The sequence below is a fragment of the Schistocerca nitens genome, chromosome 1, assembly GCF_023898315.1.
Source record: "Schistocerca nitens isolate TAMUIC-IGC-003100 chromosome 1, iqSchNite1.1, whole genome shotgun sequence".
Lineage (NCBI taxonomy): Eukaryota > Metazoa > Arthropoda > Insecta > Orthoptera > Acrididae > Schistocerca > Schistocerca nitens.
Genome location: NC_064614.1, coordinates 435858630 through 435876545, shown reverse-complemented (window position 1 = coordinate 435876545; position 17916 = coordinate 435858630). Strand labels below are relative to the sequence as shown.

The 17916-nt window shown below is 43.9% G+C and overlaps 1 protein-coding gene across 2 annotated transcripts in view; it reads right to left on the bottom strand.

Annotated features, from left to right (window-relative positions):
* LOC126251315 (uncharacterized) overlaps positions 1–17916 on the bottom strand; it is a 136466-nt gene that overhangs the window by 99685 nt on the left and 18865 nt on the right. For both annotated transcript variants that reach the window (XM_049951648.1, XM_049951666.1), the window contains exon 2: positions 17195–17441. In XM_049951648.1, coding sequence (XP_049807605.1) covers positions 17195–17441 — 247 coding nt within the window. The remainder of the gene's footprint in view (positions 1–17194; positions 17442–17916) is intronic.

The following is a 17916-nucleotide window of genomic DNA, read 5'->3' as shown; positions in this document are numbered from 1 at the left end:
GGATTATTTTCAGATGAACGAGGACATTAAGGAAGGGCAATGTACCGTGTATCTCTACTTCCATCGTAAACCTAATGTGGTCGTGAACATCATTCAGGTGTTCTAAGAATTCTCCCAGTTTTTCACGTCTGTGGGGCCAGGTGATAAACTGTCGTCGACGTAACGATAAATCAACTTGGCTTATCTAGAGCTGTGTTCAGAGCTATGTCTTCATATTTCTCCATAAAAAGGTTGGTTATGGTTGGAGCTAACGGACTTCCCATCGCCACCTGTCCAACTGGTCGAAATATTGGCCGCTATATAGGAAATACGAGCACGTCAACGTCTACTTCAACAATCCCACAGTTGGACTATCAAATAACTGGGAGAGAAGATTTATGAAGTCTTTGACAATAAAACGCATAAGTAAGGAACCACATGCAAACTGACCGTTATGTATATCATATTGCCCAAGTTGCAGATGTTTAATTCAGTTGATAAAATCGTCGAAATTCTTGATATGGTGCACACAGAAACCCACATGCGGTTTACAAGCTCTCGACCAGTGCTTCCCTCCCCATCCTTCGGTAACTACTATCCTGGGGCCTCTATATGCCCTCAGAAACAGTGGATGTTCAGCGTCCTTCTTTTGGACCCCAGGACATGTCGGGATCCTGGACAATGAACTTGCTGACAGGCTGGTCAAACAGGCTACTGGTAGACCAACTCTGAAGATCGACCCGCCGAGGATTGATCTGTGATCAGTCTTATGTGGTAAAGCTTTTGGGATCTGGTATACTGAATTGTGCACCTTCAGTACACCAAATAAACTACATATTATCAAGGAGACAACGAATGTGTGGCTGTCACCCATGCGAGTCACCAGCAGGAACTCAGTTGTCTTTTGCCGGTTCCGCATCGGCCGTACTTACCTGACATATAGTTACCTCCTCCGTCGCGAGGACGCACCTCAATATCACTGTGGTCCCCACTTGACTGTCGTCAACATCTTGTTGGACTGGTCAATTTTAGCAACTCTGCGGTGGACTTTTAACCTTCCAGCCACACTGCCAACGGTGTTGGGAGAGAATGCCGCAACAGCTGATATAGTCTTACTTTTTATTCGTGAGGGGTTTTTATCACACAATCTAAGGGTGGGCATCTGGTCTTCTCTCGCAGACCTTCACCCTCCTTCCATTTTAACTATTCCTCACTCCTTCTTTGCTGTTTGTTCGCCTTGGTGTTCGTCTTTTTCCTATCTGTGTTCCTGTAGCCTTATCTTTTCGGCTAGAGATTGTAGTGTGTTGCAGAGTGTCTGGTTCATCCTTTTTTCTTCTTGCGTTCAGCCAGCCCAGGCCATCTGCTGCATTATTTTACTATTATCTACCGCTATTTTCCTTTTATGGCACGTTCTTCCCTTTTGTCTTCCCTCTTTCGTTTCCTGTTTCAGTGTGTTTCCAAGTAAATATTCCGCATTTTTTACTTCCCAGACTCTTTTGGGGAATGGTTTTACTCCGCGACCTCTCTGAGTGTGGATTTAGGGACTGATGACCCTATAGTTGGGCTCCTTCTCTCCAAACCAACCAACCAACCAGTCATTTTGTGGATCTTTGGTAGCCCATACGTGTAAATAGTAGTGTTGTGTACATAGTTCCGCGTAGTCAGCGCGTACACAACTTTCCCACTACAGCGCGCCCCACTAAGCACAACAGTGCAGGCGCAGCGCTCGCCCGTCTCCGCACTACGAGATGGCGCTGTCTTAGAGACGGACCAAATTCTGCTTCCGCCGATCCGCGTATTAATATGTAACACAGCCAATGAGATTGCTACTAACGTAGATCCTTTTCTCCTCGCGGATCACACTCACGCAATGGTACCGGAACGCGCGAGGTATTATAACGAGTGTACAGACCTCCGATTAGTCAGTCTGCCTTAGTCTGCATTATTCTGTAGTCAAGTTTCAGTCTGCGCCTAATAAGATTATCATATTCATGTACATAGCCATAAAGATAAATGTACAGACACTTTGTCAAGTATCAGAGATATGTAAGAATAAGATTAACGTACCAAGACCAAAGGAACTTCAGATTGTCAATTGTAAATAGCACCCAAATCAAGTTAAGTAAGGTTTATGATTGTTATTATTGTAATAAATGTGTGTGAAAATTAATCAAGTTCTGTTTAAAGTTGGTCACCGGCGATCTGCTACTCTAAGCGTGCAAGTGGCATTTCTATCGTCTGACCTAACGGCAGAAGATAAACACGCCACGATAAGACCACGAGACATATTGCTGACACTCGCCTACTTCGTTAGAGCGACATGTAAAATAATCTGATGGTGTGTGTACCGAAGGTCTTACAGTATGCACACCACAAGTAGGTGGTCTCGGAACCTGAGGGAGAGGTTTCTTAATAATGGCCCCCTTCCAAAGATGAATGTTTTAGGAGCTCTGATGTCTTGTTCATTATTCTTGACGCTGGGTCCCGTGGCAGTTCCCGGTAGGTAGCCTCATCAAGAACAAATGAATTTTAGCATCGTAGTCACCTTTATTCAGAATGATGGATGCAGTGTTCTTGTCAGCTGGCGGAACCATGATGAGGGAGTCGTTGCGCAGTGCGCGAGAAACTGGGAGAATTCTTAAAACACTCGAATGGCGTTCATGACCACATTAGGTTTACGACTGAAGCAGAGATAGATGGTGCATTTCCCTCCCTTGAGTAGGCGCCTTCAGAGCAGCACGTGGCCAAGTGCACGATATCGGCGCGGTGCCTATACGAGCGTGTGAACAGGAAGTGAAGTGTGCGGCTGTACATTAGAAAGAGGAGAGAGGGAAATTAGTGTACCAGTTACCACATGGAACACCCGCTGTTCAACCAAAAGGAAATTAACTTGGTGAGCACATTTCAGAACTTTTCCTGTTGCTGTGCTCCGCAGTCGATTTTAACATACAATCCAGTCTGGTTTAGTACTTTTTACTGGATTGCAGTCAGTTTCTTATGTGTTCGTTAGTGACACTGACAGACTTGAAAAGAGTTGATCATTTTTTGTTTGGTGTTAAAGTACGTGTGTCCAGTAATTTGTTCTTGTTATCGTGGGTCAGAATAAACCGTTATTTGCCCCGGGTTTAAATTGGGCCTTTTTACGATTGAGTATTGGGGTACACAAATGACGCTGAATGTGTTAGTGGGCGCCACTTCTCATGAGAATACAGATGGGGTGAACAATGGGATGAGAGTGAGTGTTGGTGCATATATGGGGCACCACTTTGAGAAATTATCCAACGCAGTTTTTCTGACGTTCTATGCTGCTGATGATCTTACAATCAAAGACGTTCAAGAAATAGTCAAGCTTTTGTAGTTTTCTGTTACCTCGGAAAACCAAGCCAGTATTTTGAAGATAGAGCATTCAGTAATTTTTCAAATTTTATATCTCGTGTTTCATGATTGTTTGAGCCAAACGAATAGTGAGTGCCATCTTGTATATGTGTGGCCCACTGGGAGAATTACGAGGGAGGTTTGTACAGGAGAGATCTTTTATAGCCAGGGGCGTGTTGAGATGTTGGCAGACTATGGACAACAATTTCGAAAGGTCAGTGTGACTCTGAATGTTCAGGTCACGAATAGCAAGGTTGTCAACAACATCTTAGAACGGGTGAGACCAGATGGCCATTCGCGAATATTATTTTCTGAGAAACCTGTAACCTTTGCTTATTTGGGTAAGACAATTGCCAGCATAGAAAGCATGAGATGTGTTGATGAAAGAAGTGATCATAGGGATCACTCAGGTACAGTTAAGTGCGTGATGCTAATGAGGGTGCTGCCATGGCCAGAGGATCTTGTTACCGCTGTGGCGGGTCGGGGCATTTTTCACGTGAAGCTGGTCGGAAGCTGACGCTAGGGTAAAACAGGGCATCGTCGATCTGAAGTCCTACCGAAAGGTTGCAGTAAGGTGAAGGCGGTGACAAGATAGACTTCCCCTTGTGTGTTTGTGCTGCTCAGCTGAGAACCTATTTGTGCCTTATTGGATTCTGCAAGCAGCATCTCTGTTCTCGATTATACGTGGTACTTCAGGGTTCGTGATACATACAGGTTTTCTTCGTTGCAAACCATGAGGCGGGACTGTTGCACCATCGATCGTCAGTTATTATCATTAGTTGGCTCGGTAAAATTAGTAGCTTGTCGTGGCCAGTGGGGTTATTAGTGGCTAAGGGATTAAGTTCAGAACTGTTGCTGGGCTGTGGTTTTATTGAGGGTGCTGGATGCTTTTAGATTATGCTGGAAGTCAATTTTATTTTAAAGTTGGACCTGATAAGTTTTATAAGTTGTGTAACCATAGTCATGTTCAATGCGTGTATAACTCGTCCAGTGAATCTACTGAATATTAACTTTCCCTGCAATACATCCTACATTCCCGTAACCCTCCTGGCCTCAATCTTCGTTAGTCACTGTCCTCACTCATCCAGCCTCCTGCCCGTTCTCATTCCAGCACTACACAGCCGTCATTTCACCGCCAAACCCAGGCTTTTAATTTATTTTTATTTTTATTTCTCTCCTTTCCGCCACCTACCCCCTCGCCCCTCTGCACCTTCTCTCCTGCCCTCCGTCTAAACTGCAACGCTTCACTGTCCGCCACTCCCACCATACTATCCCTCCCCCTCCCCGCACCAGCCTCCTCCTTACCCCCACCCAGTCACCACTCCCATCATGCACTGGTGCTTCTGCTCGCAGTTTAGTTTCAGCTCTCTGAGACTGCAGACGTGTGGGCAAGTTGCACTTGCGTGAGTGTGTGTGTGCGCGTGTGTATGTGTGTCTACTGCTGACAAAGGCCTTAGTGATCGAAAGCTATGATTGTGTGAATCTTTTTATTGTGCCTATCACGACTCAGCATCTCCGCTATATGGTGAGTAGCATCTTTCCTTCTCTGGTATTGTTACATTCCATCCTGGATTTTCCGTTGTTTGAATATTAACTTGGCAATTTACGTCACGGTGAGACGCAGCTAGTACTTCAGATGACTAAGGAGTTTCTCATTATTTTAACTGGTAAGTTAGGGATAAAGAACAAAATAAGGTATTGGATACAACTGTCATATCGCGCACCGGTGCGTCAAACCCCTTATCGGCCGTCGCCACCGAAAATGAAGCTCCTGCGCCAGTCAATCGACCAGGTGCTATGTGATGGGGTGATCAGGCCATCGGCCTCACCTTGTGCATCTCCGATGTTCCTGTTTACCGAGGATAATCACACGGGGCTTAGGCCAGTTATGGCTTATAGGGCCCTAAATCATAAGGTCATTTTGGAATCAGGTCCCTCATGTGAACCCACAACTGCTTCACTTGGTTTGCCTGAGTGCACTTATTTATCGTCCTAGACTTCAACAAAGCTTACCACCGAATGCTCCTGGCTGACGCTTCGACACCTGTTACCGCCTTTTGCACTGACTGGAACGTAAACCAGTTTAATCATGTTCCTTTTGGCGTATGTACAGGAGCGGAGATAATTTCATGGTTCTTGGATTGTGTTTTGGATAATTTGAAATTTAAATTTATTTATAATAATCTGGACAATATTGCCATAAAAAGTAGTACATTTCTGAGCATGTCGAAAATGTCTGCCAAGTACTGATATCTTTGCGTGGTGCTGGTTTCACAGTGAAACCATCTAAAGTTGATCTGGCCCATGGGGAGATCTCCTTCATGGGACGCTTAGTGTTGGCCAGTGCAGTTAAAATAGACCGAGAATGAAGTAAGGTGATGAGGAAGTTTCGACCACCTAAAAATAAGAGGAGGATCGAACTCGGGACCTTTGCCTTTCGCGGGCAAGTGCTCTACCAACTGAGCTACTGAAGCACGACGCACGCCCGGTACTCACAGCTTTACTTCTGCCAGTACTTGGTAGAGCACTTGCCCGCGAAAGGCAAAGGTCCCGAGTTCGAGTCTCGGTCGGGCCAGGAAGTTTCATATCAGCGCACACTCCGCTGCAGAGTGAAAATCTCATTCTGGAAGAGGAGGATCGCCTGCTTCATAGGGATGGTGATTTTTTTTAGGAAGTTCTTACCTGGAACTTTGAACCAGTTATGTAAGACAGGTGACATGTTTCATTGTACTGAAAGTAAATAGACCGCATCTGGTGCATTGATATCCTCCTTAAGTAACGCTACTGTTCGGTATATCCCTGATTTTGAGCGGCCACTCGTAGTCCAGACCAATGTCTCTAATTCAGGCGTCACTGTAGTTCTGCTATAGGAACATGTCTACAGTGAGTGACAATGCACCTACTTTTATTCTGAAGTAATTTAAGATATTTTCCTTTCAAAATGGTGTACGTCGTATCATGACCATTCCTTATTACCGTCAGCCTTCTTTTGCTGGGAGTATGAATTATAATGTTCAGGCTGCTCCAATAATATTCCATTCTTAAGCTCAAACAATTAACATTGGCGTTCATGGGGTCCTTAAGACGACCCCAGCGGCTTCAGTGTTTGGTTATTCAGTCAGTTCTCCCTTGTCGAATATTTGATCAGCGAACCAACTACTTCTGGAGCAGGTGACTTCTGAAGTCATTCAGGATAATTCAAAACAAAGATTAATACTGACTGTGCAAATTAGATGGAGGCAGATCGGTACATAGTAGGCACCCTGCCAGATAAGTAGTTTTCACTGAGAATTTTGGGGCCCAAGGCAAGATTGGTAAGACAATTTCAAATACATTGTTACATCATTTTGTGGGACCATGTAAGATTATAAAAGTTGTCACCCGAGTTAGCCTTCTGTTGAGATCCAATCCATGGATAAGATGCACTGAGTAAGTAGTAGAACAAAGTATGCTCTACCCCACTCTCCATTGTTGTCAAATTTATTCAGTATGGCGGATCCAAGATGGCGGCGATTGATATGGTACCGCCACAATGACATCATGACGAGAAGTTCAAATTTTGGCGGGCATATAGGTCAATTGGGCTATCTCCACTAACCTAACCCCCTCCCCTACCTCCTCCCCTACCCTCCCCTAGAAAATTTTGAGAAGTTCAAATTTCACCAGGACAATGCCACACACTATGACTACCTCCACTATCTAAGAAAATGGCGGGGTAAAAAAGTCACTTGCAATACCTCCACTGACCTAAGTCATCTGACCGCCACCTTTTTCTAGGAATTGGTTGGGAAAGGAGTCAGCCTTTGCTGGACAGGATGGACATAAGTCTTTATTTTGCAGGCAGCCTGTATTTAAACAATTTGAGGCAGCAGCTCCATCCAGTGTGTTCACCATGAAGTCTGTAGTCCAGCTGAGCTAGTACACAGTACTGCCACTGGAAGGCACTGTCGTCCCTTCTGTGACATAATCCAAGGTGGCGGTCTGGCAGGGAAATATGGTGGGAAAAACACTCAGACTGTGCTAGACTGCTGGAGAGAGGAAGGAGTGTACCTTATTTATTTTGGAACGATTTATTTAGGGACGGATTTCACATAGTTTATTTATTACACTGATACAAAACACTCACTCTGGCGTGCTTGAGGTCGCAGTAAATAGTCTATAGATCTGCAAACTAGTCGTATATAACCGAAATAATGCAGTACACTGATGTGCAGAGACGAAAACATCTCCTAAATTGTCAAAATAATGCATGTAAAAGGCTCTGCAAACAAACTTGCTAATCGTCAACTGTCGAAATTATGTATTGCGCAGCCTACAGACCTGTTCAGAAGGTAATGCGACAGACATGAAAACAACTCGTAAATCATTGAAATAATGCATATATAACGCTCTGACAACACACTCACAACGCTTAAACAGCCGAAGCTAATATACTGCACAAACACTCAGTGCACATAAAAAACGCTTTCGAACCATCATCCACTGCGACGTATCAACAAACTGCTTCCCTACAGAAGGCGCGTATGCTGGGTGGTGCGCTCATGCTAGTACCATATGCGAGACGCCTCCGGGCCGTGCACATGTGTTCACTGTTGCTCGTGCAATCCCCTCTACCTGTGGATACAGACGTCACAGGTTGCGCTATACAAATCTGTTCCATTGCTTCCCAGAATAGCACAGGGCGCATTGTTCCTAGTGATACTAGTGGGACATTCGCGCTGCCTTTAGCTGTGCAAGCACGTTTACCTGCCCATCATGGCTGAAGCATCGCCGCGAAATGTCAGCATAGCGACTCTTTCTCCAACCCAAACAAGTGATGTCAGTCAATCATTATCTAGTAACCAACTGTGTACGAGTGGACGGATGGGATGGAAAAGACACCGTCAATGTACCGAAATAATAAGCATCACAGTTGATAGTGCGAACAATTTTAGCAATTTTACAGTAATTTCAACACTGATTAATAATGTGACAGGCAGGGATTCCAATTTCAGTATCATAGCTAAACTGTCCCTTCTCTACTTCGTGAGTATCATTGTGAATGTAGATAGATGACTGTGCAGTATGTCCATTCATTGTTAATTCTCAAAGATATACATCGTCAACGTATACCAGACAGCACTCTACATATTTATAGCACCTCAAGCATGTAAGGTGTCAGGCAAATCCAGCACCTTCCATGAAAACCCTGACATGATAAGCAAATCCAGTAGTATGTCACATAGCTCTGAATAAATCGTGACATTAAATTAACCAAAGTAATACGAGTAACGAGTGAGCAAATGGAATACCACAGACTAACATAAGAATGCCTAAATGCATGTCATACCTTCCCACCATGGGATAGACGCAGTTCCGAGGGGAGAAACGAGAACAGAAGCCGAGAGCAGAACTGTGTTAAGCTGGAAGGCCCTACGATAAGGGACGGACGGACACCCACGTCGCCAGCTAACCGCTAGGACCACACCACCCGCAAGTTTTAGCGTGAGACTTTTTCGCGTCTCTGTTACGTCAAGACCACCCCCCAGCCAATGTTAAAAGCTAGAGCCCTTCAGAAGAACAGTATAGATCTTACAATAACGCTAAAAGGACCACACCAGCTGCAAGTTTTAGCGTGAGACTTTTTCGCGTCTCTGTTATGTTGCAAACTTTAAAAACATTGCCCCACCACGAAAAGTATAACGTTATTGGATAGACAGAATTTTTGTAGGGAGAGCTTAAGGTTAACACTGAGACCCTGATTGGTCGGATGAAAACACAGCCAGATAGTTTTTTTAAACCAACTTCGGTAAATTGTAGTAAGGAGAAGTTAGGAGAGAGTTACTTCCGAGACGGTGAGGTGAGCGGAGCTGCGCCGGCCGCCGCCCCCTGACGAACACCGACAAGGTAATGAACGCACGCGATGCCGCATTTTTGAGCGCATAAGGCATCACTCAGAACTGCATAAGTCTCATCTGTTACACCCCCTTTTTACGTAATACTAGTGTCGATCGTCAATTAAAGCTCATGGTGTTCACATTTGCCACTTGAAGTAAAAATCTGAAACGCGATGATTTTTCTGTTATATAGTTATTGAGAAGCCACATCAGCCACTGTAATTCACGACAAGGTAGATAAGTAATTAAAGATAATTGAGGGTCACTGTAGACAATTTTGATAGTTTTCTCTTTTGTGAAACTTAATTTAAACCTAGATTATAGATGTGATATGGCATAGGTCATCCTTCGATCCATTGTAGAACTTGGAAACCCATTCAGGGAATATTCGTTCACATTTTTGTTGAACGCAGTTGGTTTTTACCATCCTGTATTAAAACATTTCCTTTTATCATTAGTGCAATTTATAAACGATGTTTTGTGAGTGGAACAAAATTTCCAATGGTAAACTTAACTGCTTTTTCGACGTTATTTTACCAGCTAACTAAAAATAGGAAAGCCTTGAACCCCTTCCACTAAATTTAGTTAGTATTAAGATTCTTTTACAGGGAGTGCAGTGGAGCTGACGCTGAAATCATTAAGTATTTGGTTATATCATCGCTAGTCTCACTGAACTCTTCTGAATTCTACATGTCATGTGTGGTCTGGCGTCTCCTTACTAGCAACAGGTCCCAGGTTCAAACTAGTCAATTCGCGTCGTTGCGCGAAAGTGGTAGGGAGACACGATATAGAACAAACAGACACCACGCAGAATGTTCAGAAGCATAGTGCTTAATTTATGATCTATCTCTATGCGGATGGGAGTCACAGAACATTTTCTCAGTCTTAGGATAAAATTAGAGACTGAAAGACCCCGTCACACTGTCTTTGACCAACCCGCTGTGCAACACCGTTACCAATTTAATCTGCAACCGACCAGAAGTAGACTGCAACATTCCATGTCTCGTGAATGAATGGAGCTTGCCAAGTCCACGCCCATCCAAGTGCACAAGATTTTTGCAGATGCGCCCATGTCGAGGAGGTTAGCACTTCTTATCGAGGTATAATAACAGATTTGAAAGTGTTGTGATGTAATAGCAGACGGGTAAGAACAACAAGAAACAGGCGATCTTTATGCTTGATGGAGCTCCAGATGGATGCAGGTCGAAGCATATTACGTAAATCAACTATGCTATCTCTAGAAATGAGAAACACCTTAGGTGACTTTGTAAATTATAAGGATGATTTGGAATCTGTTATATCACTGACACTGGTATTCGTGAGTGGAAATATCGGTTTCCTCTTTTTTTTTCGAGTTTTCACGTAAAGGCCTTCACAGATGGGATAAGTTTTTAGTTACTCAATGGTTTACAGCATACTCCACCTCGCTAAAGCTTTGGGTTTCTAGAGAAATAATTTACAGTCTATATCTTCGGAATTATGTTGCATGAGCAATCCATAGCATGCTGCTATGTGCTTGATATCGAGAAGTATCTCGTAAATGGTATAATATTCTGGTAAACCATGTGAAAATACATGTGTTCTTGCAATCCCAGAGACTGGAGATGTGTGTAGAAAGCAAGCAAGCAAGCAAATAGGTCGGGGTCAGAAGCACTGACGCCTTTGTGCTGAGGGGAACCAACCCAACCTTTGTGCAACAGTCCTCGCGGTATATGTGCGAGTGTCTGATGGTCGCTACTGCTTGTCCTATCGTGAGGGAGGTATAGATTCAGCACATCGATAGCTGTAAGGGAAATGAAAGATTTTTGTTTTTTACATGGAAAATTATGTGCGCTATAGATACTGAGATTCATTCCCAAACCATGGTCGTAAAGAGGAGACATATCCAGTATATCGCTCGGTGTCAGACTGCGGCAGCAATCCTAATATTTAATCGTAGTTACACTGCTAAATATGTGTCTGGTTCCCAATATTCTTGTGAGTCTGAAGATGGCCGTAGAAAGTGTAGCAGCAAGCAAGTAGGTTGGGGCTTGTTTCTTCAGAGATGGGGCTTGCCCAACCTTTACACATCAGTTCAGAGAGACCGAGAAAGCTTATGGGTTATGACGATTTGGTTCATGGCTCCCCCTAGGTGGGTGTATAGTGAACTAATACCCAGTTTGCATTGAGTTGCCTTGCGGACTGTGTGTGTTGTGTTTGTGTTTTCTGTGGAAATGTGAGAAGATTCAATACAACGAGTGTTTGCACTGGGAGTATTGATAGCGTTCTCCTGGGATGTGGAATCGTCCCCATGGCCAGATGGCTGCTCTCTCTGGTTGGCACACACTCCTATGGCTGCCGTCATGGGCCATGTTTATGGCGGCAGTTTCCTCCGTCAGTGCTGCACTGTAGCATGTTGAGTACTTGGGATGTATTTAACGATGTGTAGACCACTTTTTCAGGGTTTAATTGTCAGTGCAATATGGTGATCTGTACAAAACAGTTGTGCAACTGAGAGTCTCGTCTGTAGAAGGAAAAGGCAGACAATGCTCTCACACCGGCAGCACCAGTAATTTGGTGGGTAAATTCAGTAAGAACCAATCAGAATGCTAAATTCATTCACAAGACATCCTTTGTGCCGGGACACAGGAGCCTCTACATAGCGGTTAGAATATGAGTCGCTATGTTGACATTTCGCGGGAATGCGTCAGCCACGCAGGGCACGTAAGGATGCATGCACGCCTAGATGCAGCTCGCATGTCCCAGTAGGATCGCTACGAACAATGCACCCTGTGCTATTCTGGGAAGCATTGGAACAGATTTCTATAGCACAACCTGTGACGCCTGTATCCACAGGTAGAGGGGTATCGCGCCAGCAATGGTATATACGCGTGCACGGCCCGGAGGCATCTCGCATGTGGGACCAGCATTAGCGCGCCACCTGGCGTACGCACCTTGCAGTCCTGTAGTGGAGCACTTTGCTGATACGTTGCAGTGGATGATGGTTCAAAAGCGTTTTTTATGTGCACTGAGTGTTTATGCAGTGCATTAGTTTTGGGTGTTTAAGCGATGTGAGTGTGTTGGCAGAGCATTATATATGCGTTATTTCGATGATTTACGAGTTGTTTTCGTGTCTGTCGCATTATTTTGTGAACAAGTCTGTAGGCTGTGCAATGCATAATTTCGACATTTGACGATTAGAAAGTTTGTTTGCAGAGCCTTTTACATGCATTATTTTGACAACTTAGGAGATTTTTGCTTCTCTGCACATGAGTGTACTGCATTATTTCGGTTATATGAGACTAGTTTGCAGGTCTGTAGACTATTTACTGCGACCTCAAGCACGCCAGGGTCAGTGTTTTGTGTCAGTGTTATAAATAAAGTAGGTGAAATCTTTCCCTAAATAAATTGTATGCATTATTTTGGCAGTTTATAATTAGTGAGCGTGTCTGCACATCAGTGAACTGCATTATTTCGTTGATTTACAAGTAGTTTGCAGTTCTGTAGGCTGTTCAATGCATTATTTCAACAGTTGACGATTAGCAAGCACGTTTGCAGAGCATTATACAAGCATTATTTTGACAATTTACGAGTTGTTTCCGTCTCTTACATCAGTGTGCTGCATTATTTCGGGATTTACAAGTAGTTTGCAGGTGTGTAGGCTGTGAATTGCGACCCCAAGCATGTCAGAGTGTGTGTTTTGTATCAGGTAATAAATAAACTACATGAAATCTGTCTCTAAATAAATTGCTCCAAAATAAATAAAGTACACTCCTTCCTCTCTCCAGCAGCCCAGCACCGGCTGAGTCGTTTTCTCGCCATTTTCCCCCCAGACCGCTATGGGATGAAAGCGCACTCTGGAGGCAATACTGTGTAATAGGTCAGTTGGACTCTGGACCTCATGGTGGACACACTGGATGGAGTTACTGCCTCAAATTTTTTAAATAAAGACTGAAAATAAATACATCCATCCTATCCATCAACCCATCACAGGCTGAGTCCTTTTCCTGACATTTTTCCTCCCCAGACCGCCATCTTGGATTATGTGTAGGAAGGGAGGACAGTGCCCTGTGGTGGCAGTACTGTGTAGTAGGTCAGTTGAACTCCAGACCTCATGGTGAACACAATGGATGGAGCTACTGCCTCAAATTGTTTCAATAAAGACTGCCTGCAAAATAAAGACCTACATCCATACTATCCAGCAAAGGCTGAGTCCTTTCCCAGCCAATTCCTAGGAAGAGGTGGCAGTTGGAAGACTTAGGTTAGTGGAGGAGTCCGAAGTGACCTTTTTTCCCACCATTTTCTTAGGTTAGTGGTGGTAGCTGTGGTGTGTTGCATTGTCTTGCTGTAATTTGAACTTCCTGACATTTTCTAGGGGAGGGTAGGGGAGTGGGGAGTGGAAGGGATTAGGCTAGTGGAGGTAGCCCAATTGACCTATCTTCCCGCCAAAATTTGAACTTCTCGCCATGATGTCAATGCGATGTTGCCATATCTATCGCCGCCATCTTGGATTCGCCATTTTGAATAAATTTGGAAGCAATGGAGAGTTTTGTAGGACATACTTTGTTCTACTACTCGAGTACACATAAGGCAAGTTAGGACTGGTCTTTGTTCTAAATTTTTTGTAAACAGTACCCTTATGGTGTATTAGTTTAAGAGGGGGGGGGGGGGAGATTGAGCCGCAATTTCTGTAACTGATGTTATGCATGATTATGCTCTTCGGCTGTTATCCAGCAAGGCTTCGCACACACCTCCTAAGAGGGTGTGCACAGTGATTCAGAGCCTTTAACAGCCATACTGGGCTCATGGAGAGGAGACTTTGGTGATTAAGAAAACAGGTTCCAGCTGGCATCAGGACTACAGAGTACATTCCGAGCAGACAACCTGAGACAGGACCTCCAGAGCAGTGTGTGTCCGTGTGAATGGTGCCAGGGCAGTGCCTATGTAAGCACGGGGACAGGAGTCGAAGAGCAGGAATCATTAGGCGACAGGGTGCAGACAGAGGAAGGCTGTGTATCTGTTATCACGTGGAACAGACCAACTGAAAGAAACTGAATTTGCTGTGCACGTCTCGGAACATACTATGTTGCTGTGTGGTACTGAGTTTAATATATAATCGAGACTGTTTAGTGATATTTTGCAGAACTTCACTCCCTATTGTTTTCAGTTGGTTTCTCATTTGATGTTTTCTATTGGCGCTGAGAGACTTGAAAAAGCATTGGTTATTTATTTTTTAGTGTTAAATTACTTCCACCCATTAATTTGTTCTTGCTATTGCAGGCTGGAATAAAGTGTTATTTGCCCTACGTTTCAACTGACGATTTATTCGTTTGAGTACTGTGGTGTATGGAGAGAATAGATTTTAGTACTACAGCTGGTCTGAACTTCCTCACTGACTGTGTCTGGTTTTAAGATTTATATTATGTGAGTATTGTAACTTGTTCCAGTGGATGCTGCACCTATTGCTTTATTCTGTTCGATTGGGCTGCTGACATCAGCACTGTTTCTTACAAGTTTCATCCTAGCTCTCTAATGCTGGTCTATGTTTTCCAGGACTTGTAACTTTTCCTTTATTATTCAAGAATTAGCAGCCATTTACGTTAGATACAAACACTATTATTTTAATTTACACTTATTTGTGCGGTGTAAATAACTTATTACTCTCGTGATTGGTTATTTTAAACACATTTTAGGACCCGAGAAATGCAATGTGTAATCTGCGAAATTTTGAAGATCCACCCACTTTTTTGTGACCTGGATATTATGCGTTTGTTAAATGTATTATATTTATATGTTTTAGAAGTTCTGTAGAACAGCACATCCAGTACTGTTTGCTGGTGCCAGTCCTGCCTACACTCGGTTGATTGTAGAAGGAAGCTAACTGGACACCTGCTGGCATTTATAATTGAACTGTGCACTTTTGGGCAACCATTTATATCTAGTTACTTAAAGAGCGCAGTGCTCGTTTATTTTAATAAATCCGTTACTGTGTGAATGATTTTTATTTGACGGTCTAGCCCTAGCACTCCCCAAACACCTAGCTCACTGGTCATTTCACAGACTGTATGGAACGACATTTTATTAGAACATCACCCTCTCAGGAGTTATTATAATTTTTCTGGCTTCAATGAATAACGGTATTCCCAGATGATAACAGCCTCGTTTGCAGGGCTCTATGAATACATGTGGATTTGACGAACACTGAAGTAGTGTATCATACATCGAACAGACCTCTAAATCACCCAGTCATTATCCCAAGGAAACGTCTGAAAGCATTTCCCGGGAAAGTGGTAGGTCCATGGGATGTAAACACTTTCGACTGCCTTCAGCTGTATGTGAATCACGGGAAGAAAATTATGGACTGTCTTCCTCGCCGAAGAGAGTCTGTTATCAAGATTGTCTGCGGTTTGACAAGGCATTAGCGTGGTGTCTCCGTGGGGTGAGAAATGTTTTGTCCGGTGTTCTTAGTCCAAGGAAACAGTGATGGCCTACAGAAGCAATTAAAGAAGAGAAGAGGATTAGATGTATGACTATAGTTCAATTCTTTTATCTTGGCGGTTCACGCATGCCCGCCCAGACGCGGGAGATTGCTGCGTTGCCAGTTAGAAGCAGCGCCATAGTATAGTTCGCAAACTTACGTTTAGGGGGGAGCGCACAGTTTATGAAGTAAAACCACCACGGCCGCATTAACTCGTTCGCTGCTACAGAGACGTGCTCCCCACATTCCACGATGTGCGCGATTTTGTCATCATTGCATTGCTCGCCTGTGCAGACACATGGTGTTTCGACTGTTTTGACACACTTTATCATTCGATTTCACAAAAGCTATTTGGCCCAAAAATTTGATTTTTACACATCTTCTTGACTGATACTTTCCCCCCATAAATGACTTAATTTTGTTTCGATGTTCAACGCAGTTATTGTGCAGCATTAGATGTAGTGAAACATTGCACGAAATTTTGAAGAGTTTGCAGAGGTAAAAGTCCATAGCGTATACTTTCCGTATGGTCGATTTTAGTTACCACTAGAAATTTCAAAAAATTACATTCAAACGAATAAAATTCATGAAGTAAGACACATTGTTTTTAAATAAAGAAAATATTAAGCTCCGATCAAGGTTTGAACTCGGAACCTTTCACTTAGCAGCCATACACTTCTTTTTTTTTTTTTTTTAGTCTAATTTTGTTCGTTTTAGTTCGATGCATTTGCTCGGGGCGGACGTCGCAAGACACCCGTTTCAGTTCGTCGTTGATCCATTAACTCAGTTTGTTTATTACAGAGGGCAGCTAACCCTCTGACCGAACATGCTGAGCTACCGTGTCGGCACTAAAGTGCGCGTCATTTATGACAGCGGCCGAGTTTAGGTTCGTTCTGCGCATCTGACATCACAAAACACAGCCAGCCAATGAACAGAGAACGACATTGCCAGAGCTTGACTGCAGTGCAAAGCACGGGCGAGTGTCTTCAGTTTTAGAAACGTTCAGTCATAAATAAAGTAATTGAACAAAAGCAATGTCTTGATAGCAGACTTTCTTTTATAGAAAGTTTGGAAAAAGCATTCTTTATACCAATTGCTTCATATTCTATTAATTAATTAAACCAAACAAGCAATAAGCCTCCTAATTCAGGCGATAGCAAGGAAAGGTGTTTGTGTCATTCTCACTAACGGCTTTTTCGCAATAAAGAACAGCGGTTATTGTTTATTTCCTATTATACTTCGACGAAACTTGAGTAATTCATATCTATAAAAGAAAGTCTGCTATCAAGACATTGCTTTTGCTCAATTACTTTATTTATGACTGAACGTTTCTAAAACTGAAGACACTCGTCCGTGCTCTGCACTGCAGTCGAGCTCTGGCAACGTCGTTCTCTGTTCATTGGCTGACTGTGTTTTGTGACGTCAGATGCGCAGAACGAACCTAAACTCGGCTGCCGTCATAAATAACGCGCACTTTCGTGGCTGGGGCTTTCAGTGACGTACATACCCGTGCAAAGGACAGGAGTCGATGCAGACAGCGGCGAGGCGGCAGTGGAGGTCCTTGCTGAGCAGTTGCCAGGCCTGGATGACTGTGAGGCCGCGAATCTCCTCCAGGGCGGCACTACACTTCTCCTCCTGCTCGGCAGGCAGCGGCAGGTCGTGGCCTGCGCCTATCGCTGCCAGCTGTGCCACAGCCGGCAACGCCACCGACGGCGGCTTCAGGGTCTCGCACGTCTCCAGCAGCGCGTAAACATCTGCGAAACGTTGTCCAGTCATTTCGATGCTTGCACTCTTCTGAGACGTGCTTTTATACACTGCTTCTATCTACACTCTAAGACAAAGAAGAAGGGATTCTGCAAATTGCTAACAAATTGATGTTCATTCAGGTATCGACGGTAAATGCAAAATTGGCGGCCGATGGATGAATGTATTACGCTGCAGCGCAGTTTTCCTGCCACACTCAGAAGGGTAGTAAACAGGGGTCATGTCGATACCAGGACATAAAGTCTTTGCGAACGTCATTCCATGTACTTAGCTGGTCAGTAGCTGTGCCTCGCAGACAGGTGTGTGAACAATATACATAGATGTCAGCATCTGAGACAGGACGTACAGTTGGGTTACAGAAGCCAGTGGGAGTAATTGGTGAAACACTTGACATTCGAACAGCAGCGGCGCCACTATTCGGCGATGGTGGGATGAATGTGTGAACCGTGGCCGAACACAGCATCA